At 45.1% G+C, this 27,526-nt stretch overlaps 1 protein-coding gene across 2 annotated transcripts in view; it reads right to left on the reverse strand.

Annotated features, from left to right (window-relative positions):
- LRRK2 (leucine rich repeat kinase 2) overlaps positions 1-27,526 on the reverse strand; it is a 180,643-nt gene that overhangs the window by 141,903 nt on the left and 11,214 nt on the right. For both annotated transcript variants that reach the window (XM_060244741.1, XM_060244742.1), the window contains exons 3-7: positions 24,880-24,989; positions 11,263-11,351; positions 9,201-9,335; positions 4,805-4,939; positions 689-820 (exon numbers count right to left, since the gene is read on the reverse strand). In XM_060244741.1, coding sequence (XP_060100724.1) covers positions 689-820; positions 4,805-4,939; positions 9,201-9,335; positions 11,263-11,351; positions 24,880-24,989 — 601 coding nt within the window. The remainder of the gene's footprint in view (positions 1-688; positions 821-4,804; positions 4,940-9,200; positions 9,336-11,262; positions 11,352-24,879; positions 24,990-27,526) is intronic.

Consider the following 27,526-nt stretch of genomic DNA (forward strand, 5'->3'; position numbering starts at 1 on the left):
TAGACCTATTTAAGATTAGGTAGCGGAGATATAAACTTTATCACGGACACAGACAAACATAATACCCAGGCCCTGCAAGATCTGAAACCATTATGCAGGGCCTGCAAGACAAAGAATTTCCACCAGACATATGGGCAGGGATAGTGATGATAAAAAGCACTGTCCTTCCTCTTATGGTTCTGTTCCCCTTGACCAATGGTAACCACCTGCACTGCTTTGATCTGATTATACTGAGCACTATTGTAGATAGAACTGTTATTTTAATATTGTAAATGATGGATTGGAAGCTGCTCACCAAACTGCTCTCCAGGATTCAGACTTGGAGGAGACTGTCCAGCAGCACAAGCAACTGTCTTTAAAAGGCTCCGTTCAGAGCACGTAAGCTTCCTGCTGCTGTCTCCCTCAGAGGTGCAACACCTCTGAGGGAGGGATGGTGGCTCAGTGGTAGAGCATCTGCTTGGGAAGCAGAAGGTCCCAGGTTCAATCCCTGGCATCTCCAAAAAAGGGTCCAGGCAAATAGGTGTGAAAAACCTCAGCTGGAGACCCTGGAGAGCCGCTGCCAGTCTGAGAAGACAATACTGACTTTGATGGACCGAGGGTCTGATTCAGAATATGTTCAACACCTGCTTATCCTGGCAGCCTTGCCAGAGTTAAGCAAAGAACGTCATATTCTTGTTTTATGACTCACCCAGCGTAAGTTTGTGCAACAAGCTGCAGCTCACTTCCTGAACTGGTTCACTGTGGGGAAACTTCTTCATCATCTCCACTATTACGTTGTAACACCTCACATTTCCAGACATAAGAACTTCCACGTTGCTGGCTAGAACAAAAAGAACAAACATACTTGAAAGAGAGTTCATGCTATTTTTGTTTACACAACTGTCAAGATTTTCACTAATCTGATTGGTGCTTTGGAAAACCAAAAGGGGCTTTTTTAATAAGGGTGGAATCCGTTAACGCATACTAACTGAGGAGTGACTCAGAGGTGAACCAGTGTTTGACCAAGTGTTACTCTGCCCCCAAGGCTTCTGTACTCCCCTGGTGCAAACGATAGATTTTCCATCAGTAGCTCCATGGCTGCATTTTGACATGGGGCTCCAATTCCCTGCACGGCATCATAATCCTTAAAACACAGCATCACAGAATCGTGCAAACTGGAGGGAGCATAATGTCAAAATGTGCCCGTGGAGCACATTTAGTGAGAAATCGGTCTGTTTAGCTTTCCACAGGTTGCTAAGGACTCATTGTACTTTATAGCCATCAACACTATGTCATGGTTTCCTTGGTATGACAGTAATCCAACACCATGGAAAGTGTTCATTCTACAATATACAACAAAATTGAAAATGGATCCTCACAATCTTTTTACCACCACAAAATGAGGTTAAAAAAATAAAAAAAAATAACTCACAACTGTCTAGTTCATCAAGAAACGGAGCCGTTTGTGTTCTGCAGCTATGCACTCAGCAAAACCCTATTTTTGAGCTTGCCAGACCAATGGTGGATCCTTCACATAACGCACGAGAATTTTAGCTTAACATGACTAACCAAAAAAAATCTCTGTGTGATGGGAAGAAAGTTAACACAACAGTCCACACTAATTTGTACTCTGTGCAGGGACTTCAGAGAATTTTATGACAGCGCCGACAAGTTTTGGATTGCGACAAACAGAGCTCAGATAAACCTTTATTTCCAAATATTTTCCATTTTGGCTATGGTTACACGAGCTGTAGAAAGCACAGGACGCTGTGCCATTATCATTTGTATTACTCACACCACCTAAAAACACTTCTAGTGTTACCATGAGTTAATAAATTGTGTTGACCTTTATGTCCAAGGTTGACACCTCCACTCTCACACTTACCAGAGAGCCAGTTTGGTGTAGTGGTTAAGTGTGCGGACTCTTATCTGGGAGGACCGGGTTTGATTCCCCACTCCTCCACTTGCACCTGGTAGCATGGCCTTGGGTCAGCCATAGCTCTGGCAGAAGTTGTCCTTGAAAGGGCAGCTGCTGTGAGAGCCCTCTCCAGCCCCACCCACCTCACAGGGTGTCTGTTGTGGGGGAGGAAGGTAAAGGAGATTGTGAGCCGCTTTGAGACTCTTCGGAGTGGAGGGCGGGATATAAATCCAATATCATCTTCTTCTTCATCATCTTCTACCCCAGGGGACTGCAAGCCTCACTGGAGGTTATCCATTGAGACCTTCTGTAGTTCATGGACCTACACACTGTGTCCTGGTGGAGACAAGATACCCACTTCACTGATTTGTATATCATTTCAGGACTGCAAGATATATAGACTGATATACTTTGAGGATTCTCAGTGGACTTTGTTTGGAACTGTTTTGTATGCCTGCAGGTGGATGTTCAACAGGTGTTTCATTTTATAATTTTGTCATATACAGTTGAATTTGTATAAGCACTTTCATAGACACCTTACTGTGTGTTGTGAATGTTTATTGCTGTGTGGCTACTTTTGCACATTGTGGTTTCAGTGCTGTACAGTGTGCTCCCAGTTTTTTTATCTGAGGCATTCGGTGGAGGCAACAGTGAAACAACAAGTAGTCTGGCACGTGTCATGAGCAATGAGGATGGGCAGTTTCGGCTTCAGTTTATTTCAGTTTATATCCCGCCCTTCCCACCGAAGCGGCTCAGGGCGGCTCACAACATATAAAATCTAACATAAAGTTTGGCTTTAAAACACATCAATTTGCAACAATGGCTTTAAAAATACATCCATTTAGACAATTTAAAACAGTAAAATAATAAAACATATAGAACAAGCGATCTGCCAAAATGATACACTACAACCTTCCATAAAGTTTCCAATGTCAGTTAGTTATAGGCCAGCCGGAAGAGGGCTGTCTTGCAGGCCCTGCGGAACTGCCCAAGGTCCCGCTGGGCCCTCACCTCTTCCGGCAGCTGGTTCCACCAGCAAGGAGCCATTACTGAAAAGGCCCTGTCCCTGGTGGATTTCCGACGGGCCTCCTTTGGCCCGGGGATTACAAGCAGGTTTTGAGAGCTCAATCTCAGTACTCTCTGGGGAACATGTGGGGAGAGATGGTCCCTAAGGTAGGCAGGTCCTAGGGCAGGCATCAGAACCTATAGCCGGCCTCTCTAGTGCTCAGGAGGTTGACACCTTGCCGCCAGCAGCCTCCCCCCTGATCCGGCAGCAGAGGAGGAGCAGGCACAAAGCCCACCTGACTCTCCCCCACCAGTAGTTCAATTAAGGAAATGGCTACGCCGTGATTTAGCAACCCAGAGAAGAGAGGCATGCCAAAGGGGAAGGCATTCAATTAGCCCTGAGTACTAGCAGGAGCTTCTCCGCTGTTAATTGATCCTGGCTGGGACTTGGTCTCGTCCCCTGCCTGGCCCCTAGGGCGTGACAGCATGCTCATTACCCCCCCCCCCTTCCATTCTTTATAAGCCTTCCCCACGAGGCACTGAAGAAATTATGCTCGCCATCTGTAATATAAGAATATTTTTACTACTGTTTTTAATTTGAGATGTTGTATTTTACCATGTTGTTAGCTGCCCTAAGCTCTACTTGCAGGGAAGGGTGGCTTATAAATCAAATATAATAAACGAATAAATCCACTGTAGCATTTAAATACCTCAGCATGGTGTCAGATACACTTAAACCTAGTTTGGCAATGAGTGAGAGGTCCAGGGAGGGGGAGCGACTGTTGGGCGATGGTGATATGTCACTTCCGGGAAAACCTGGAAGTTATGTCATACTTCTCTAGGAATTGGCTGAAACTCTGTGTTAAAATCACAGGTTTTTTTGAGAGAGAACTGACCTCGCTTCCAGGATTTTTCCTGGAAGGAACATCACCCCATCAGATTTTTAATTTTTTTTTCTCCAGCTGCTGTTCTGAGCAGTGGTGAGAAATGCTAGCCAGGGGGCTGACAATCCTAATTATTCCCATTGATGACTGTGGGCGCCAACATCACCGTTGTCTTCTAAACAACTAAGGGTGCAATCCTATGCACATTTTCCTGGGAGTAAGCACTTCGGAATGTCACTGAACTTATTTCTGAGTGGGCATGCCTATGACTGCACTATGAATTTACTTCATTGTGTTTTATAATACCACGAGTTACTTATACAACACTATTCATTTGGAAAATAATTTACAATTTTTATTATACACATCCTTAGAGTAGCCTGTGAAGCAAGTAATTTCAATCCCATTTTACAAACAGGGAACTGAGATTGACAGTGAAAGAGATACTTGCCAAAGATCATACAGCTAGTTGGAGATTAGCGTGTATAAACTAATACAAATCCACATAACTGGCAGTTGCAACAAACCTAAATTATGCCTGTATTGCCTTAAACTTAATATATTGTACATTCAAAAGGTAACGACTACAAAAACAACAGCAAAAATGTGATTACAATGTTATTAGCCTCCTTCCCCAATTCCACAGTTTTTATATTACGGTTTGGAATGTGAGCTTGCTCTTCTGCTGTCTTATTCAAATAGGATGTTCTCATCCACTCCTTCCCTACACAGGGCTTTGAGTTGCCACCTTCTTACCAATTTCCTCACCACTTAATGACATCTCAGACAAAATACTGCCCAGTTAATTTCTGCATATCATGTTGCAGTTCAAATCTCAAGTTTTGCCTTGCTGGGAAACTATTTTCAGAGACCCTGTACAGACACTGTGATATCCAGTAGCATCCTGAATGGGAATTTTTGCCTTAGGATAAAGACCACAATTCACAAGGCTCAAATATAAACGGATGGAAATTTTCCTTCCTGTCATCATTCTACATACTACAACTGCAATACTTACATGGTCCAGCCAGTGAATGGAGAGAAAGAAGTGCAAGAAGTACTATGTTTTCTTTCTCTGGGAATTTTTTCAATACATTGAGTAGGATTGTATGATCTCGGTCCTCAACAAATTCAATCAGCTGCTCCTCTGGAACTGCATTTAAAAATGGAAGCAAGTATTAATATTGACAATATTTATTGTTCTGTTGAGAGACTTTGGTAGAATTGTAGCCACACATTCAGGGAGGCTCTTTTCTCCTAACTCTGGGAGAAGGTGGAATCTAAGTCTCCCAGCAGCCTCTAATATATTTATCAATTTTTATTCAAAGAACATATATGAATAGCTGCACCTGGAACAGAGCAAAGGATTTTCATGGGTCTCATTGGCACTCTGTTAGTTTATCTGGGAAGAGTCTTCCCACCTGGCTGAGCCCTGCACACTGACTGAAAATCTTCCATCCAAGACTGAGCTTTTCCACCTGCGGAAAAATTCTATAAGTAAGAAGAAGAGAAACAGGCTCTAGAGAGCAAAGGCTAGGAAAAGAACAGCCATGGAGCAATTCCCGGGGGTTTGGGAGTGGAGTCTGGGGAAAGAGCTCAATGGAATATGATGCCATGGATTCCATACTCCAAAGCAGCCATTTTCTCCAGGGGATCTGATCTGCTGTCTGGAAATCAGTTGTTAATTTGGAAGATCTCCAGGCCCCACCTGGAGGCTGGCAACCAATCAAGAAAATTCTTCTACAGATGTTATGGTCCTTGCCAGAGCAACGTAACAAAGCTTTGCTGCAGCATAGTATGAAGTATTTAAGGTACGGACTGAGTAAACAAGATGGTACGGTGGCTCAGTGGTAGAGCATCTGCTTGAGAAAGGACCGTGGCTCAGTGGTAGAGCATCTGCTTGGGAAGCAGAAGGTCGCAGGTTCAATCCCTGGCATCTCCAAAAAAGGGTCCAGGCAAATAGGTGTGAAAAGCCTCAGCTTGAGACCCTGGAGAGCCGCTGCCAGTCTGAGTAGACAATACTGACTTTGATGGACCAAGGGTCTGATTCAGTAGAAGGCAGCTTCATATGTACCCCTTTGCCTGGAAGGCAGCATATAAAGGAGACAGCAAACAGGGGTGTCGAACTCATTTGCTGACAAAAATAGACTTTGTAGGGCCAGGCCATGTGTGTAATAAAATGTAATGTGAGGTAACAGAGATATAAACTTTATAAAGGACACAAACACAATTAAATGCATTATTTTTCAACTTACAATACAAAGATGCTTTCAACCCTTGCAATATTTTATTTAAAATGGAAAGGTGGTGGAATGGTGGGATTTGGCAAGGCAAAAAAAGCACAAAAATCACAGCAGAAACTAAAAATATAAAATGGTCTGAGCCTGGGAAAACAATTAAATGGCATTGCAAGCTTCTCCCCCCCACCCCGGGTCTACTTAGAGTGGTAATGACCCTCCAGTATAATATCCCCCTTTGGCTGTAGGTTCCCAGGTTAGAGTACTCACAAGGCACCAGTTCTCAGGTCCATTGAACAGAGACATGCTGGTTCAAAGCACCAACCCTTTATCTGCAAGGATACAACTCTAGGAAGTATGAGCTTCAGCTGGCTATAGGAATACTGAAAAATGAAGCTGATCTCCACTCCATTGAAACACATTGCAGCACAAAGTTGCAAGGAAAACATGGAATGGATTTTCCATTAAGGTCTCTGGGCCCTAGCTATCTGAGCGCAGAGACCTTAATGGAAAATCCACTCATTTTCTTTGCAGCTTTGAAGAAGAAGAAGAATTGCAGATTTATACCCCGCCCTTTTCTCTGAATCAGAGACTCAGAGCGGCTTACAATCTCCTTTATCTTCTCCCCCCACAACAGACAACCTGTGAGGTGGGTGGGGCTGAGAGGGCTCTCACAGCAGCTGCCCTTTCAAGGACAATCTCTGCCAGAGCTATGTCTAACCCAAGGCCATTCCAGCAGGTGCAAGTGGAGGAGTGGGGAATCAAACCCGGTTCTCCCAGATAAGAGTCCACGAACTTAACCAATACACCAAACTTTGCTTCCTGCTGCAGCTGGCAAAGACAAGGCAGAAAGAGCAGGGAACTTCATCAGTCTTGGAGCTTCAAAGAGTGAGGACAGGAGGGGAGGAGGGAGGAGAAAAGAGCTCCATAGGCTTGTTTAAAGCCCTGGGCAGGCCAGTTCTGGCCCATGGGACGGACATTTGACACCCCTATATAATATGGTCCCTTCCATTTCTCTCTTAAATGAAGTATTCACAATGTTGCTTAGTCTTTTAGAAGTGAGGTGCTTTTTTTTAAAGCAAGATGGCTTATCAAAGTGGCAAAGTCCCCCACATTCCCTCAGTTATGAAGTTATTTTCTGTTCTGGGTGGCAATGTTTGTCAAACTTAAGTATGCAGGTTGGGATTACAACACAACATGGTTGGGCTGTTAGCTCTCATTTGTCAGCTCTGTGCTGCGGTTGCCAGTTGGGTTGCCAAGTCCAATTCAAGAAATATCTGGGGACTTTGGGGGTGGAGTCAGGAGATTTTGGAGGTGGAGCCATAAGCAAAGTTGTGACAAGCACAATTGAACTCCAAAGGGAGTTCTGGCCATCACATTTAAAGGAACCGCACACCTTTTAAATGCCTTCCGTACATTAGAAATAATGAAGGATAGGGGCACCCTCTTTCGAGGCTCATAGAATAGTACCCCCTGGTCCAATCTTTTTGAAATGTGGAGAGCATTTTGAGGAGAGTCATCAGATGCTATGCTGAAACTGTGGTGCTTCTACCTCAAGAAACAGCCCCTCCAGAGCCCCAGATACCGCCAGATCAATTCTCCATTATACCCTATGAGAATCGATCTCCATAGGGAATAATGAAGTGCCCAGCAAACATTTCCTTCCCGCCCCCCATTTCTGATGATTCTGAAGCGGGGGATTGGCATCTCTACTCACGAATTGCTGACCTTCCAACTTTTTTAAAGTAACATAGAGCAACCTTTTCTGCCTATTTCTGCTTGCAAGTCCTTGTTGTTTTTCCTTGGCTCTTTTATCTTTATTGTTCAATGTAATTAGTAATCCTCTCATAACAGCTTTACACACGTCCCATACAGTCTAAGTATTGACCTCTTGGTCTTCATTAGCCTGGAAGAAAGCTTTAGTCTCTTTTTCAAGAGATTTCACTACTTCAGCTTTTAACAACAGGTCTTCATTTAGTCTCCATCTTCTTCTGGGCTGGCTGGCAGCTTTTATAATAGTGCAAAGAAGTAATACAATCTCCACTAGAGGAGAGCACAAAGTATCACTAGAGACAACTTCGAGGCTACTATACCTTGTGGTATTCAGCTCCCTGACATGTCAATTTGCTGGAGTTTGGTTGAAATGAGGATTGCAAATAATACTTGCCAACAATCTTGAGAAAAAGATGTCTTGCCCCTTTAACAAAGGTTTAATGTGTGGAAATGGACATCTGAAATGTGTGGAAATGGGCGTCTGAATAACTTCCTATTAGCCTCTATTAGAGACAGGACTTTTTTTTAATAGGCTGCTGGCAACCCTAAGTGTGCTGGGAGGAGGAAAAAATGCCACATGGCAGAAATGTGATTTGGGAGCTCCATGCTAGAAACTTAATACCCAGGAATCCATTGGCATTGAGACTGGGATGTATCGGGAAAGGGAAGTTAAGCTACATCACATTTTCCCCATCTCAAAATATCCCCAGAGAACTGCTATTTGTCCTGTTGGGGGAAACTTTCATATACTGATGGCTACATGCACGTCCCCCCAGTAGTGCAAACAACAGCTCCCAATACTGCTTTAGTGTGGGGAAACAGTACATGGGAAGACCTTCTCCCTTCACATCACAGTCCCAATTTGAACTGGATTTCCACAAACCTGGGTATTAAATTCCTAGACCATCTCTCTGCCATGTGGACTTTGTAACATGTGAACTAGCTTTTAGTTTATATAGTCTGATTTTCCACTCACATATTAAATGGATTGTCTTGAAATCCACACAACCCTGCAGTTAAGTCAACCTACGACAGTATGCAAGGCTATTTGGATCCCATGCTATTCAGATAAGTTCAAGCAATTTGTTTCCTTATCGACATCATGCTTCCCACTATGCCCTCACAAAATGCTGCAGCATTTCTACATCTGCTTTTTTAAAAAAGTGACTTCTGATACTTTATTGGTTGAGGCAGCAAAAAGACGATGCTTGAGAACCGAGGAACAGAAATTATTCATTTGGAAATTTAATTGTGGAACACGTTCTCCCCGGGCACCTTACCCTACAAACCTCTTTCCTGCTGCACCAGGAAATACTATCAATCAACATTTTTTTTTATTTATATCCCGCCCTCCCCGCCGAAGCAGGCTCAGGGCGGCTAAACCTGAAAAGCAACAATATCTACCTTTTTCAAGGAGCATCTGCAAAGCTTGGCATCCATATTTCTGGATCTCTTCATTATCAGAAAAAGTATCCATGGCGTCAAATAACAGCAGAAACACATCAGTCCCTTCTTCCAAGAGAAGAAGTGTTATTGCATCTGCAAACAAAGGACACGTTTTCAGAGCATTTTTGTATAACAAATATTTAACTCCTGAAATCATTGTTCACTTTTAATGGATATAACATTCTGCCACAACGAGACTATGTCCGTCAACTTTCAGGGTTAAAAAATGTTAAAGAAAAAAGTAGCCACATAGGGGCTTCATTTGAATTGGGAACATGGCATATGGGAGGATTTATTACCAGGTATGCCTTAGAATAACAGCCTTACCTAGATATCCCAGATGCATTGTTCCTTAACCTTAAGTACTCAGCAGAATCTGTTGCTAATGTTAAGATTCTCAAAGGCAGTAGTTTAGGAAAGTAACAGATGTGAACATATGACAGGAGAAAAAGCCATTACTCCACTTCTGGCTATATCACACATAAATTTAACAGCACTATCTTGCACCAAGATATAGTCTCTTTGTACAGTAGTTTTATGTATTTTTGTATAACAATGCACCGTGCAGGATTCAAATGAAGACCCTATTCCTATCTCTATCTCTAGATGTACAAGCAAGGAGCAGGAAAAAGAAACCACCTGTGTTCTTCAAAGAAACAACAATTCCAAGGCTCAGATAGATACAAAAGTGAGGTATCTATAATTGGTTCTCCTACGTTTATAAAATTGCCAACTCAATTTGTGGGGGTGGGGGGAGGGTAATATTAGGTGACACCACTGGAGCAGCATCACAGTTTAAATCACTTGCAATACAATCCTAAACTCATAGTCTCCAAAATCCAACGAAATCAGTGGGCTAAGAGGAGAGCATCTATGCTTAAGAAGTACTGTTGCTCCCAGAGGGAAAGCATACAGGTACAAAGATTTCAGGTTTTCACGGCTGGTAACCTCATTAGGGTTTGTAGAGTCCTTCGGGATCAAGTGCCGTGTTCTACTGGAGAAAGTTTTCCTTCCAGACGTTTCGTTCTCAGCTACGGAGAACATTCAACAGCCAACATTCAACAGCCAGTTTCCTTATCACTACCCTTCCAGGAAGCCCCACCAAACAATGGGCACATCCACAAACCAATTGCCCTTTCATCACACCCCCTCCAGCCTAGAAATAGCAGCTCTCCAGCAGCCCTGGCCCCACTCAATGCACAGCAGCCAAGAAGGTCTGAGCGCCTGCTCCGGCTGCAACGCCACTAAGGATGTTCTCTGCAGCTGAGAGCGAAACGTCTGGAAGGAAAACTTTCTCCAGTAGAACATGGCACTTGATCCCGAAAGACTCTACAAACCCTAATCATACAGGTACAATCTATCAGAAAATTGTTTCAGAAGGAAATGGTTAATCCTGCCTCCGACAGAATCTCAATCCAATTCATACACTCCACTTCCCAAGGCTGTCAATGTTTATTTTTTTAAAATGCAGGAATCACATACAAGTGAATACATTCTGCCAATTGCTGAGTTTGGGTTCTTAGTAACCCAAAATCAAGATACAGGAGTGGGGCCCACGTGTGCACACTCCCACACACCCACAGTCTCTCTTTGTATTTAGTTGTATCATGGGCTGTAATAAACCATAGCAGAAGTTTTTCAAAAATAAAAAAAATAAAAATAAATCAAGACCACGACCGCCACCACTGAGTCCTGTGGTGCTGAAATATTGAGGAAAACGTAATATTCCATGATAGCTTGCAATTTTATACGCAGGTTTCTAAATGTTATGTACTTCATTTATACCCTACTTTTCCCACCAGCGAGGACTCAAAGCAGCTGACATAGCTATCTTCCACTCCATTTTATCCTCACAACAACCCTGCGAAGTAGGTTGGGCAGAGAGTGTGTGACTGGTCCAAGGTCACCCAACAAGTCTTCATGGCAGAGTCAGCATTGGAACCTGGTTCTCTCAGATCTAGTGTGACTAACTACTACACCACACACACTTCAGGAATTATACAAGTACAAAAGTTGATACCTGAAATAAGAAGCAGATTCAGTGCTCTTAGTCCAACAACTGAAAGGTGTATGTTCGCATGGTGGAGCGTAAGCATTTTAAGAATCTGTCTAAAGATGAGAGAAGGAAAAAAATAAGCTTCATGCCAGTTCATTATATGCAAAATGGGCATATTTTCAAATCTGCCACACAGTTATATTTTTTAAAAACAAAAGATTCAATGAAATAGAGAAACAGACAAATACCTTTCATGTTAAAAGTACATAGGCTAATCAAATAGCAATATATATACAAAGACTTTCAGCAAACTCTTGCCATGTGTGATATTTGGTGATTCTGGATGGGTGTTTACATCCATAAATTAAGATGCAATATACCAGCTTAATAGGGCCCAAATGAGCATCACAATATGGATGCACAACCATCCAGATGTGTGCATACAAATAGGGTTGCCTGGACAATTTCCCCTCTAAGCTGTGGAGTCTTTGCTAAAATAACAGACTGGAGATGGCTCTTGCTCAGTCCCCCAAGACTACAAACACCATAGAGCTAGACAGATAGCTAGGTTCATATCAGTCTCTTTCCTGTTCTGCTTTCACTCACCCTCTCTAACCAATAGAATGTAACTCAGAGAATGTCCTTCTTCTTGTTCTCCTCCTCTTCCTTTTTCTTCTTTCCTGCATGCACCATGGTGTCTCTCCTCCTGAACTGAACTAAGCAGATGGTCTACTACAATCCAAAGCCATCCAGTTAGTTAGTATAGTTGTCACTCTTTCTCTCCACTAGTTATACGTTACCTTTCTTCAAATAAATCCACCAGTATTGGTTTCTTAATTTAAAGCAAGGCTTTCTGTGCAGTTTGTGAGATAGTGTGGTAACCATTTGACTAGGCCCCGCTGCTGCACTGAAGCTCAGAAGGCGCACTCTGCTGAGTGAAGGCAAGGATGGCTGCCTGACCAATCCAACCATCCTAGACCAAGTAGGTGTGCAATTTACAAATACACACCTGAACAGCATATTCAAGATTGCTACAGCATAGACATCGTCACCCAGTTTTGATGCAATAATTCAGAGCAAGAGGTGTCAGTTATCAGAGACCGTTAAGTAAACAAAATATTGCAAGAATGCTAATGTTTTAAGCATGTTTTATTTTAAGTTTTTTTTAAAAAAAATATTTCATTGTGTTTGTCTGTGTTCTTTATATCTCCCTTACCTGGCATGACATTTTATAACACACACACACGGTCCAGCTCTACAAGGTCTCATTAATGTCAGATGTGGCTCTCATAATAAATAAGTTTAACACCTCTGACTAAGGGCAGTCTAAACAGACAGAATCACAACTTGTCTGGAGGTACATTCAAAGAATTAAGTTTGCTCAGGCCATCATTTTAATGGAGAGCGGCTACATGATGTACATTGTCCACATATAGCAAGGGTAATCATGGAACACAACATCCTTATAAATACCATCTTTTGGAACTGACAGAGTTAGGGCACAAAGCAAAATATCTGTCCTCACTAGAGCACATTTTTTTTTAAATAAAGAAGTTTCAGAGGTGCTGCTTTTAGGGTAGGGTGCTAGAAGACTAGCATCTTACGGTAGCAGCTCCCACGATGAACCATAAAAAAATGCAACCAACCGGACGTTCCCACTACAGGCAAATGCAATAGTTCATGCAAAAGAACGGAGACTTTCAGCACACAGCTGAACATGCCCAGCTTTGATTCAAGCATGCAGTGAGTGGCACAGTAGTTGGCTTAGCAAATATAATAAGGTCAATACTGTTCCATATTCCTGATGCTGGAAATTGCTTTCCTTGCAGAATGCGATGTTTTATACTGAAATTACTTTGTGAATAGAGTCAGTGCATGGGAGCAGGCGGGGTACGCAGCTGCCTCGGGCGCTACCCCACATGGGGGGGCACCATTGGGCACCCCCTCTCCCCTGAGCAGAGCTGGGGCCTGGGGCCAATGCTTGCATAGCGTGCTCCTTGCAAGGAGCACGGTACACAAGCGCACTGTTTTAGTGGTGCCCAGCTGCTTTCGGGTTGAAAGCGGCCAAGGGGTGCCTTCCCATTGCGCTCATCAGTGCAATGTCATGCCAACTAAGCAGGCCACTACTAGGCCACCGGCAACTTCCCACCAGTCAAAGGCCAGCAGCCTCCACCTCACCCCCTGCCAACCAGTCTTCAGCCTCCGACCATTCTACCACCAGATGGCTGCTTCCTCCCGCTTCCCAGCCCTTAGCGCATGGCAGACAGCAACCTTTGATTGAGGGCCTTAGAACTCTATTAATATTTGAACACATGGCATATGGACTACAATTGCACATGGACTTATTTTTAGATAGTTGGAAACTTATTATAGAAACTTACGTGTAGATCCACTGCCCCATTATATTTTTGTCTCTACTTTATGTGTACTCCCCCCCCCTTTCTTCCTTCTTTCTTTGCTCTCTTAGTTGCTGGATCTTGAATTCCCCCCCCCCCCCTTTGTTATTGTCATGTTTTTTTTAATGAAGTTTAAAAATCCACTTGAGAGATACCCCATATTTGTCACCACTAAGGTCACCAAGGACTGCATAGCTGGCAGGATCATAGGGCTCTTTCATCACCCTCCACTCCTGAAGTTGGTGTCCCCATTGGGAGTGGTCCCCAAGAAGGCAATGGGTAAATTCCACATGATCCACCATCTATCCTACTCAAAAGGGTCATCTGTCAATGAGGCCATCCCTAAGGAGTTTTGTTCCATGAGTTATGTCCCTTTTGATCGCACCATGAACTGGTGTGGTCCTGCAGCCCAGGGACCGCTAAGGCGGGAGGACGGTGGCTGAGTGGTAGAGCATCTGCTTGGGAAGCAGAAGGTCCCAGGTTCAATCCCTGGCATCTCCCAAAAAGGGTCCAGGCAAATAGGTGTGAAAAACCTCAGCTTGAGACCCTGGAGAGCCGCTGCCAGTCTGAGTAGACAATACTGACTTTGATGGACCAAGGGTCTGATTCAGTATAAGGCAGCTTCGTATGTATGTATGTAAGGCCAAGCGCAACATGCAGTTAGCCTTCAGGCTGCTGCCCATGCATCTTGACAACTTTTGCCTGCTGGGCTTTAAATTGAATGGTCAATGGTATGTAGACAAGGCCATGCCCATGCATTGCTGGGTGGCTTGCAGTCTTCAAGACTCTGAGCACATTTCTTCAGTGGGCACTTAAGAACTGTACCCAATCCCCTTTGGATAACTTCCCATTTGCTGGCCCAGTTGGAAGCTTTGCATGTGCCTTCCATTTGGCTGCTTTCTAGGGCCTAGCAGCCAAGCCCAGGGTACCCTTAGGATGGATAAAACTGATGACCTGGCCACTCAGCTAGGGATCCTACTTGATTCCATCCACAGCGCTTTCTGCCTCCCAGACAACAAGGTGCCCACTTTAAGAACCCTAACTGCTCAAACTTTCTCCAGGAAGAAACATGCATGGAAGGAGGTCCAGGCACTCTAGGGGCACCTCAGTTTTGCCTGTAGGGTGATGTTATCGGACCAAGCCTTTTGTGATCACAAAGGGCATGAAGGCTGACCTCCAAGTCTGGCTCAACTTCTTGTCAGAATTCAATGAGATATCCATTTGGTAATCACTTTCATGCTTGCCTTCTATGGGGACTTCTGAAGCAGTGAATTAGTCTCCACCTTGTGCTGGGATTGTTCAGGCCAGGCCCTCCATCGCTGAGACATGGCCACATTGGGGCCTGGGCTCTACCAGGTCTTGCAGCAGTCCAAGACAGACAAGAGAGGCATAATGCCAAAGTGAATCCTACTCCTGCCTTTGGGGATCAGCCATGCCCAGTCTGGACCACAAGGGAGTACCTAGTCCACAAGCCCACCCCACCTCTTTCAGGTCCTCTTCTCATCCACACTGACAGAACCTTCCTTACAAAGTTCCAGTTTATTAGCATCATGCAAGCTAATCTGGCTGCCCTAGGGCTCCCCCCAGGGGATTTTGGGACCCATTCCTTTTGTAAAGGTGCTATTGGTCACTGGAAGTTCTCAGCTTTCAGGACCTATATTCAGCCTCTTTGCAGATGTGCTTGCTAACTCTTCTTCAATCCCAGCCAGACAGTTTAGATTAGTCTGGATTGTGGCCACAGCACTGTGCATTAGGCTGGGATTTATGTATCATCATCCAGCAAAGCCTTGGGACTTCAGGATTGGGTCACAATCTACCGCATTGGACCTGGGATTGCATTGAGAAGCCTTGATCCCAACTGTCAGTCAACATATGGCCTGCCATGGACCTCTGGATGCACTCATTATCCAGCTGAGCAAGAATGACCTACCCAGCAGAAACGGTGTGGACATTGCTCTGGCCTTGAAGGGCAACTGATGGGCCATAGCTTCCCACCTTCTGGACAATCAACTCTTCTTGTTGGAGCTCCAAGAATGGGACACATGGTGACGGGCCTTTCCCCTAGACAAGATTGACCTGGCAAGGAGAAAACTGAGCAAGGCAGCTGGTGGAAGCAGCAGGTGGTTCCATCATACAGCATCCAGTTTGGTGTAGTGCAGAGCCAGTTTGGTGTAGTGGTTAAGTGTGTGGACTCTTATCTGGGAGAACCGGGTTTGATTCCCCACTCCTCCACTTGCACTTGCTGGAATGGCCTCAGGTTAGCCATAGCCCTGGCAGAGGTTGTCCTTGAAAGGGCAGCTGCTGTAAGAGCTCTCTTAGCCCCACCCACCTCACAGGGTGTCTGTTGTGGGGGAGGAAGGTAAAGGAGATTGTGAGCCGCTCTGAGACTCTTCGGAGTGGAGGGCGGGATATAAATCCAATATTTTCTTCATCCAGACATTTCTTTTTGGCATATAGCTCTCTTTCAGCAGGATGGTATACACCTCTCTGAATGGAGGTAGGATATTTGGCTTCACAGAATCCAGTATGCCTTCAGTCATAGGAGCTTCAGTGGAAGTTGGGCAGTTGCCCAGCTCTTGTGGTAGTTTGGACACTGGGTCAGATCCAGTTTTGAGCCTGCATGCCTGCCTCCCTGGGTCTGCTAACAGTAACAGTTCAGTTTTATGTTTAACATACTGAATATGGTTAGACCAAGATAAATCTGACAAGGCACAGACTGGAGAAGCTAGTTCAGCCTGAGACTCATGAACCGGGTGTCCCTGAACTGAACACCCCCCCAAAACCATCCAAACTGAACTGGTTTGAGTGATGTCAGGACCCACCCCCAGTGTGCCACGTCAACCAGAAGCGATGCAAGCACATCACCTCCCAACACACTTGCGTCGCTTCTGGGTGGCATCAGGCCCCATCCTAGTGCACCTGCATCATCTAGATGTGATGTCAGCATGTTGGGGTGGGGCCTGAAGCCACCTAGAAGCGGCCTGCTGAACACACGAGCCATCCCGAGCAGAAGAACTTGCTGACTTTTGGGGGGAAGGTGCCTTCCCCAGGCCTCGGCTTGCAAAATTCAAACTGGGCAAAGTCCACGCTGGACTTTGGCTTGGGTTCAGGTCTGCACCCATCCTGAAAGTTGACCTGAAGACACTTGCATCAAGTGTGTGCCAATTGCACACTTTTAATTGGTAACTTCTTAGATTTTGCAAAAAAATAATAATTTTATATTTAATATATGCCACAATCAATAGAAATTTACTCCTTTGTTGCACGAATAAAGTAGCAATCTGCTAGACGTGTCAGACTTTCTGTAATTTGATTAATATATTCATGTGGAAGCCCCCTACTTTCTGGATACATACTTTACCTAACTTAATAAAACATTTCAACATCATGCAGATCAGACCAGAGCAGCTCATTTTGGGGTAAGGAAGTAACTCATGTGGGATGTTTGTAAACAGATCAACAAGTACAACAAAGGGCAGTAGGTAGCAACTTGCACAAAACCCTCAAATGCAGCACGTAGAAAAGGCAACCAAGTTTGTCATTTAGACTGAAGAAAAAAACAGGAAATTCTCTGCTTGTATCTACCTTCCCCAAAGCTTTTCAGAGATGGAAGTGAAACCCTTTTACTTCTTTGTACTCAGTGGTATGACAAAATATATGAAGAAATATTTCTCCACATTCTGAAAGAACCAGGAAACAGAAAGAATTTCCTTTTTTCTCTTCTTGAAAGTGGTTACTACATTATCAGTCACCACTCTAAGGAACAATAACGCATGGTATTTCGGTCTGTAGAAATGAACTGTATTTCGACAATAGTTGTTTCTGTTCTGCCCAAAGACACAAGCATTTTCTGAGAGCTTCATCACCACACAGCAGCTCTCCTGGGTGTGTTTTATTTTAAATCTCTTATTGTCTAGCATCCATACCAGGATACAGGACAGACAAAATGGGCTGTAAGCAACACTTCGAATATTTTCCTTCTGTGCATGGAAGGTGGAACAGGCTGGTGCATTTCAATGCTGGAAAAAATATTATTTCTTGTAAAAAGAAAAACATATGGTCTTATGTAAAACTCAGTTTATTCCATTCAAATAATTAATTGCACATTGGGAAAGTCCTTTGATCGCATATTGGGGTAACTGAAATATGTTGGACTAAATCCTATGTAACTTTTCTGCTTGTGAGAGGTACTTACAAGAGCAGGGCAGGTTAACTGTGCCAATTCCCACTCTCACTACAGTCAACGATGTCCTCCTAAAATCCCCTCCAGGTACAGCCATGGAAGGCCTAGTGGGGACGGCAGATCAAGATAAAAGTCCCTGGAAACTGCCCCCCCTTACAAGTGGAAAACTAGCACAGCCAGTTTGGCATAGTGGTTATCATGTTAGACCAAGATCCAAGAGACCCAAGTTCAAGTCCTGCTGTGAAGTCTGCTGGGGGACCTGGAGTCAGTCACTACCTCTTAGCCTAACTGGGTTGTAGTGAGGTCAAAATGAAAGAGGGGAGTTCAATGTATACTGCCCCAAGAGGAAGGCAGGATAAAAATGCAGAATAGAAATAAAGCATAGCTACAATCCCCTGATTTTGAGGAGGAAAGATATCTTTTTCATATTAGTTACATAATAGCGTAAGAGATTTTGATTAATAGTTGAATGGAAGAAGTTTTACATGAAAGAAATAAAAGATGTGGCCTCTGTAATCTGCATAGCCATTTGTTTAAGTCCTCAAAACTATTAACTATCCAAATCTACACACATTTTCTTACACTTTTACCATATCAACCCAGGAGTACATCTACGTGACAAAAAGGCCCAATTCTTCAAGTCTTCCTATTCTGGCCTCTCCCTGTGCTAGAGCATCACACCTGTAACTCAGAACTAAACATTCCCTGGCCCCTCAAAAGGATTGTTGAAAAGTAACACCAAACAATGGAACAAAGAGTCCAGTGACACCTTTAATACCAGCAAAGTTTTATTCAAGGTTTGAGCTTTCGTGTGCAAGCAGACTTCATGACTTTCTGATGAAGTGTGCTTGCACAGAAAAGCTCACACCATGAATAAAACTTTGTTGGTCTTAAAGGCACCTCTGGGCTCTAATTTTGTTCTGTGGCTGCAGACCAACACAGCTACCCACCTGGATCTACCAAGTAATAGCTTAAGAATACAACATGCTGAGATGCTGCCTCCCTTCCCCTTCCGCTGCCAGTGAGTGCTTTAGCACAAACCTCAGTTTGGTTCTGCATCTGGCCCACCAAATGGAGTTGTTGCCAATCCCTGCAAGGCGGGACTAAATCAGAAACATAAAAGTTGACAAAGAATCACCACATTTAGATTCAAAAGTGATACTTTATCCATTTCTAAAGAATACCATTTGTAAATAAATAACTTCAAAAGTATCCCTTACATTCTTTAAGGATCCTGCTCACAGTCATAGGGCCTTTTCACACTTACCGGTGGAAACCGGAAGGGAGTCAGTATTGTGCCGCCTTGCAGTAATCCGAGACAGGGATGGGCGTTTTCAGACACATGGTTTTTTCCCCGGTAGGGTTCCGTGATTGAAGTGAGCCATTTCACACTGTTCCGCTTTTATCTCGCTTCCACCAGCGCCAGCCGTTTTCGCCTGCCGGCGTGCGATCTCCGGCTTTTTTTGGGGGGGGGGAACGTTGGGCGAAGATTGCTATAGCGCTATAGTGACGTATCACAACAGCACCACCATAGAGATGGCTAGGCTCCATTGAGATAAGTTACCAAGTTTCAGCGACGGCAATCTCTGGCATCTTAATGGAACCCAGGCATCCCTATGGTGATGCTGTTGTGATACGTCGCTATAGCGCTATAGCAATCTTAGTCCGATGTTCCAAAAAAAAAAAAAAAGCCGGAGATCATGAGCTGGCAGGCGAAAAAGGGCACGAAAACTGCTCCCGGATTAGATACTGGACATTTCACACAGCGCCTCATACCGATTTCAACCCGGAAGGAGGGGTTGAAAACTGGAAGAAGCTGCTCTTTGTTAGTAACGACTCAGGCATGCCTCACTACCGGGACAGCTGTGGGACTGTGTGAAAAGGTGACAGTATTCCGGTAGCAGCCAGTTACTGAGTCGGGTCTGTCTGAAATGCCAGCAGAAACCCGTTACTGTTCAGTAACTAACCAGCTTCCATACCGGAATACATAGGCTGTGTGAAAAAGTTTATAGCCACAGGGCTGGCTTGCCCACTAGGCAAATTAGGCATTTGCCTAGGGTGCTGTGAGGGGGGGCACTGAATTGGGCTCCCTTCCCCCCCGGTACCCCAGACAAATGCCAAATTTGCCACCAGCCCAGCGCACTGAGAGGAGCAACGCCAGTCTTCCCTTACTCGCTTCGATGCGGGCATCTCTGTAAAGCATTCTCTTATGAGAGCACAGGACGTGACCAGGCTCCGCTCTCCCCTCCCTTCCAGGAGGCGGGGAGAAGCCTCGTCGCATCCTGTGCTCTCTTAAGAGAACGCTTTATGGCGACGCCCACATCGAACCGGGTAAAGGGAGGCTGGTGTCACTCCTCTCAGCACGCTGGGGGGAAGAGGACGGTGGCTTGCCCACCCCCACCCCGGCATGCTCACAGGAGTGTGCCAGCCTCCCCTTACCCGGGCGGCTTCAACCCGGGCATTTCTGTAAAGCATTTTCTTAAGAGGGCATGGCATGACAAGGCTTCACTCGGGAATACATTACGGAAATATCTGGGTCAAAGCGGCCCGGGGAAGGGGAGGCTGGTGTACTCCTGTGAACACGCAGGGGGCAGGGATTGAAGCGCCATGCCGTGTTGCGGTGCCGCAAATAACACAACAAAGGAGGAAGGGGCAGGAGGGGCATGTCGTGGGCAGGCAGAGGGGAGAGCCGGTGGGGCTTGCTGCCACAGAGGGGGCACCACGGGGCAACTTTGCCCGCAGCACAGGGCATCATAGGGCCAGCCCTGCATACCCATTTGCCCCAGGAGTATGAAAATATAACAGCCTGCCTGGTGTCAGGTTATAGGCACTTACGAGGCAGCTGCCAGGCCCCGAACCAGGAAGGCCAAGAACTGGTTATTATGTGACCCCACTGACTTGACACCCTACACCGATAATTCAGCTGTGGTAAGCATCTGCCTCTCTTTGCTCTGTAACAGGGAGAAAAAGGGGGAAAAAATAAATGTTCTATGTTACTGTGTACAAGCATCCCCCAAGGGAGGAAGGCCCAGTCTCCTCATCTGGTTCACACACGAACACATGAAACTACCTTATACTGAATCAGCCTCTTGGTCCACCAGCACTGTGAATTGGGCACACCAACAAACTGGCAGCCAATGTAGATGGGCCAAGATTGACGTGATATAGCCTCTACGACTCACTTCAGTCAACATTCTGGCTTCAGTGGTCTGTACCAACTGAAAATTTATTTTGAGAGTCATATCCCACCCCTCCCACAACATGTGACTTGAGGTGGCTCACAACATTTTAAAATGCAGCAATATCATAAGGTTCAAAACAGTTAAAACAGTTAGAATCTTGACATGCTCATGGTACCCAGATTTTTTTTTAAATGTCTGGCAGTGGAAAACCAATTGCAGCAGAAAACAAAAAAGGATTAACTAAAGGTCTACTGGAACAATTCCTTCTTATATACCCTAAAGAACCTGTCGAGGTCCTGCAGGGCATGTGTTTCTTTTGGGAGGAGGAGGAGATGGAGATGGAGATGATGGAGATGGAGATGATGGAGATGGAGATGATGGAGATGGAGATGATGGAGATGGAGATGATGGAGATGATGGAGATGGAGATGGAAATGGAGATGGAGATGATGGAGATGTTGGAGGTGGAGGTGATATTGGATTTATATCCCACCCTCCACTCCGAAGAGTCTCAGAGCGGCTCACAATCTCCTTTACCTCTCTCCCCCACAACAGACACCCTGTGAGGTGGGTGGGGCTGGAGAGGGCTCTCACAGCAGCTGCCCTTTCAAGGACAACCTCTGCCAGAGCTATGGCTGACCCAAGGCCATGCTGGAAGGAGCAAGAGGAGGAGTGGGGAATCAAACCCGGTTCTCCCATATAAGAGTCCGCACACTTAACCACTACACCAAACTGGCTCTCCACACTTAACCACTACACCAAACGGATAAAGCATTCCACCAGGACAGGGCTATGATGGAAAAACTCCTTGCCATGGCGAAAGCAAGACTGATTTCCCAAGGACCAGACTGTCAAAAAATTGTGCAATGATGAGCACAAGCAATTGGGGGGGGGGAGGGGTTTATATCAGGAGAGACAGGCCTTCGGATATGCCAGTCCCAGATTGTTTAAGGCCTAGAAGTCTTTAAAGGTTATAAACAGCATCTTGAACCTAATCTGGAAACAAGTTGACAACCAATTCAGCTGCCTTAAGATTGGCTGTCTATCAGTAGAGCAAGATGAGCTGGTCAACAGCCCAGCAGCTGCATTCCTGATCACCTGAAGTTTCTGAAACTCTGTGTAGCTCTGTGTAGAGCACATTGTTATGTGACTGTGACAAGATCAGGCTGGGCCAAATGGGGGACAGTTGGCTAGCTTGGTGTAGAAAGAAAAATTCTGACCTTACCATTGTGGACATCTGTCTGTCTAACAGAAGCAAGGAATCAAGCCACACCCCCAGGCTCTTTACTAAGTCCACTAGATTTAATGGGACTCCATCAAGAGCCGGTAACCGCAGTCCTGCCAAAGACCCAGCCTTCCCCAGCCACATGACTTCCATCTTTGATGAATTTGACTTCAGCCACCTCTCCCTCAGCTAACCAATCACTGTGCCCAGACACTCACTCGAGGCCAAGAGGGTCACATCTGACTGCCTATGAAGCAGGAGAAAGGGTTGGATGTCATCAGCATATTGATAGCACCCAAGACCAGATCTCCTGAAGAGTTCCACTAGAGGGCACATATACTGCATTTTTCACTCCATAAGACGCACCTAGTTTTTAGAGGCGTTTGTGTGAATTTTTTGCAGTATTCGCACCTTAAGACGCACACACTCCCCCCCCCCCCCCACCGAACTGAACTCTGCAACACCACCATCTACTGCATGCAAGGAGCCTTGGTCCCCTCTGAGAGCATCCCTGGAGAAATGAGGAAATTTGCTAGGTCTTTCACTATCCAAGATGGGCAAGGAGCCGAGGAGTAGGTGGTAGGCTTCCCAGCCATCAGAATCTGGTCAACATTCTGCAAGGAGAGCAAGAAGTGGCCCAAAACAGGACCAGATGGAGCCAACATAACCCCCAATATACTTCCAGCCTTCAAACTAGCAGTGAAGTCATGGTGGAGTTGTGAGATTTTATCCACCAAAAAAGTTTGCAAAAATATCCCAGCTAAATACCAAATTATTCCAATTGCGACTTCCCTTTCAGGGAATTCAGATTCTGAACTACCCTTAATAATTGGATTAGATGTGAAGTAGTGGACATGGAGACAAAAAAGCAAGGCTTCTTTGCTGCTTTCACTGCCACCTCATAGGCTTTCACTACTTTGTTGTAAGCAGGGCTTTTTTTTTTGTAGCAGGAATTCCTTTGCATATTAGACCACACACTCCTGATGTAGCCAATCCTCCAAGAGCTTACAGGGCTCTTAGTACCAGGCCTACTGTAAGCTCCAGGAGGATTGGCTACATCAGGGGTGTGCGGCTAATATGCAAATGATTTTCTGCTACAAAAAAAGCCCTGATCGTAAGACCTTTGCCAAGATTGCTCTAGCCATCTGACCAACCTTTTTGTATCTCACAGGTCCTTGGTCAGGGCACAGAAGTTATCAAGGTATGATACACCTGATGGTCAACCAAAGAACACTGGTTGGTAAGCTCATCAAGGCAACTGCTGACAGGCCCCGGTAAATCCTGCAGAGCACCTGGGATCCAACTGGATACATAAGTCTCTGCAGGCAAGCAAAAATCAATTTGCCACTCTTGAGGAGGGCAGTTGTAAATCTCACTTTGGCCTTTAGGAGGGAGTGATCTGGGAAATCCAGATCTATACTTCCATAGAAAAGATCCAGTGGGTGGCCTGCTTCATGTGTAGGGGCTGATACTACTTGGGAGAGTCCCAGTGCTGCCATGGACAACATAAAGTCCAAGGTAGCACCAGTCAGGGCTGTGCCCGTATGGACACTGAAGTCAACCAGGACTAATAGTCCTGGGAAATGCAAGTCCCACTCAAAGAGTGCCTCAGCTAGCCTTGGCAGGGTATTCATCAAAAAACCAGCAGCCCTCTCCCTGCATCCCCATGCCAGGCCAACACATTCAGTGCTGGAGATCTGAGGCACAAGGATCCTCTGAAAGAAGAGGAGGAGGAAGAAGATAAAGGATTTATATCCTGCCCTCTGCTCCGAATCTCAGAGTGGCTCACAATCTCCTTTACCTTCCCTCCCCCACAACAGACACCCTGTGAGGTGGGTGGGGCTGGAGAGGGCTCTCATAGCAGCTGCCCTTTCAAGGACAGAGTCTCAGAGCGGCCTACAATCTCCTTTACCTTCCCTCCCCCACAACAGACACCCTGTGAGGTGGGTGGGGCTGGAGAGGGCTCTCACAGCAGCTGCCCTTTCAAGGACAGAGTCTCAGAGTGGCCTACAATCTCCTTTACCTTCCCTTCCCCACAACAGACACCCTGTGAGGTGGGTGGGGCTGGAGAGGGCTCTCACAGGAGCTGCCCTTTCAAGGACAACCTCTGCCAGAGCTGTGGCTGACCCAAGGCCATTCCAGCAGGTGCAAGTGGAGGAGCAGGCAATCAAACCCAATTCTCCCAGATAAGAGTCTGCACACTTAACCACTACACCAAACTGGCTCTCTCAGATGGATAAGAGAAACAACCTCATCAGGCCCCACCCAGGTCTCAGTCAAGCAAGCCAGATCAAAACTGCAAGGTTTTATTATATCCTGCAGTTTTATTCCTTATTGATAGGCAGGAGATCAAAAGGGATCTAAGTATTCCCATATCTCAGACTCCTCCATACTAACCTCCCCCCTTACCTCATGTTCCCCCCTTTACTGGAATGTGTGATCCACTGGAGCACATCAGGTGATGGAACTAACAGAGGGGGTAAATGCAAGACCAGATGACAATCTAAATTAAAGTCAAATATTAACTACACCAGTCAGTTCAATAAAGAGGACTAACAACAAACAACATCTCTTTCTGTAGAAACACTGAGTTACAAATTCTGTGCAATCTTTACAATATAAATACACGCTATTGAAATGCCCGCATATACTTACTGGTGAACACCAAGTACTTCCCATTCCTTTCCAACTCCTTGAGGAGCCGCTAGCCTTTGAAGCACATCTGGACAGACTTCAATAAGTTTGCAAAGAAGTGACCAGCCAATCTGTCAAGCAAAGAACAAAAAACAGAGCTCATGCTCATAATAATAATAATAATAATAATAATAATAATAACAATAACAATAATAAATTTTATTTATATCCCGCCCTCCCCGCCAAAGCAGGCTCAGGGCGGCTAACAGGACATGGTATATACCATGATATTGTATAAAACAATTATAAAATACAGCTAATAAATACATTTAAAAAACAGTTACATAAAATTTAAAACTACAATAAATTAAGGTGCTATGTTCAATAGGTATATTCCGATGGCTAGATGTTGCTTTCAGGGTTCTTTATAAGCTTGCAGAAAGAGGGTGATTTTGCAAGCCCTGCGGAACTGATTAAAGTCCCGCAGGGCTCACACCTCCTCCGGAAATTGATTCCACCAGTGGGGGGCCATTATAGAGAAGGCTTCTTATAGCCCGCTCCCCAATTCCTAAACTTGCCAGTTTGAAAATATTTAGGATGAATCACATCAGTGGCTGAGTTGGTCCAGCTTCACAAAGCATACCATTCCACAATTCAGATTCGCATGCTAGCTTGAGGGTTTTGAACTGGAATACTGGTTTGAAATCTCTGGGCCACTGCTTGTGTGTATATAACATTTATTTTAAATATTTCTATCCTGCCTTTCAATTCAATTAGGGCCCTCAAGGCAGTAAACAATTAAAAACATTAAAGCCAACCTAATATATGTGTATAACAAAACTGGCAGAGACTGACCAAGAGAGAGATCTTGGGGTCATGGTAGATAACTCACTGAAAATGTCAAGACAGTGTGTGATTGCAATAAAAAAGGCCAACGCCATGCTGGGAATTTTTAGGAAGGGAATTGAAAACAAATCAGCCAGTATCATAATGCCCCTGTATAAATCGATGGTGCGGTCTCATTTGGAGTACTGTGTGCAGTTCTGGTCGCCGCACCTCAAAAAGGATATTATAGCATTGGAGAAAGTCCAGAAAAGGGCAACTAGAATGATTAAAGGGTTGGAACACCTTCCCTATGAAGAAAGGTTGAAAAGCTTGGGGCTCTTTAGCTTGGAGAAACGTCGACTGCAGGGTGACATGATAGAGGTTTACAAGATAATGCATGGGATGGAGAAAGTAGAGAAAGAAGTACTTTTCTCCTTTTCTCACAATACAAGAACTCATGGGCATTCGATGAAATTGCTGAGCAGACAGGTTAAAACGGATAAAAGGAAGTACTTCTTCACCCAAAGGGTGATTAACATGTGCAATTCACTGCCACAGGAGGTGGTGGCGGCCACAAGCATAGGGTTTAGATAAAAATATGGAGCAGAAGTCCATCAGTGGCTATTAGCCGCAGTGTGTGTGTGTGTGTGTGTGTAATTTTTTTTGGCCACTGTGTGACACAGAGCGTTGGACTGGATGGGCCATTGGCCTGATCCAACATGGCTTCTCTTATGTTTTTATGTGACACAGAGGTTGGACTGGATGGGCCATTGGCTTGATCCAACATGGCTTCTCTTATGTTCTTATGTGACACAGAGTGTTGGACTGGATGGGCCATTGGCCTGATCCAACATGGCTTCTCTTATGTTCTTATGTGACACAGAGTGTTGGACTGGAGGGGTCATTGGCTTGATCCAACAGGGCTTCTCTTATGTTCTTATGTGACACAGAGTGTTGGACTGGATGGGCCATTGGCCTGATCCAACATGGCTTCTGTTATGCTCTTATGTGACACAGAGTGTTGGACTGGATGGGCCATTGGCCTGATCCAACAGGGCTTCTCTTATGTTCTTATGTGACACAGAGTGTTGGACTGGATGGGCCACTGGCCTGATCCAACATGGCTTCTCTTATGTTCTTATGTGACACAGAGTGTTGGACTGGATGGGCCATTGGCCTGATCCAACAGGGCTTCTCTTATGTTCTTATGTGACACAGAGTGTTGGACTGGATGGGCCACTGGCCTGATCCAACATGGCTTCTCTTATGTTCTTATGTGACACAGAGTGTTGGACTGGATGGGCCATTGGCCTGATCCAACATGGCTTCTCTTATGTTCTTATGTGACAGAGAGTGTTGGACTGGATGGGCCATTGGCCTGATCCAACATGGCTTCTCTTATGTTCTTATGTGACACAGAGTGTTGGACTGGATGGGCCATTGGCCTGATCCAACAGGGCTTCTCTTATGTTCTTATGTGACACAGAGTGTTGGACTGGATGGGCCACTGGCCTGATCCAACATGGCTTCTCTTATGTTCTTATGTGACACAGAGTGCTGGACTGGATGGGCCATTGGCCTGATCCAACATGGCTTCTCTTATGTTCTTATGTGACACAGAGTGTTGGACTGGAGGGGCCATTGGCTTGATCCAACATGGCTTCTCTTATGTTCTTAGGGTCTTAAAACTGAAAACAAACATTAAAAACGAATAGACTAACAGTGCAATCCTAAGGGGGGGAGAGTCCTTTGGAAGCAAACTAAGGCTCATGTCCGTGGAAGTTGGGGATACAACAGCGCAAGTCCACTTGTGTGGGGAGCGGAGGCAACCTACACAGGCATG

The sequence above is a fragment of the Heteronotia binoei genome, chromosome 8 (genome assembly GCF_032191835.1).
Source record: "Heteronotia binoei isolate CCM8104 ecotype False Entrance Well chromosome 8, APGP_CSIRO_Hbin_v1, whole genome shotgun sequence".
NCBI classification, from domain to species: domain Eukaryota; kingdom Metazoa; phylum Chordata; class Lepidosauria; order Squamata; family Gekkonidae; genus Heteronotia; species Heteronotia binoei.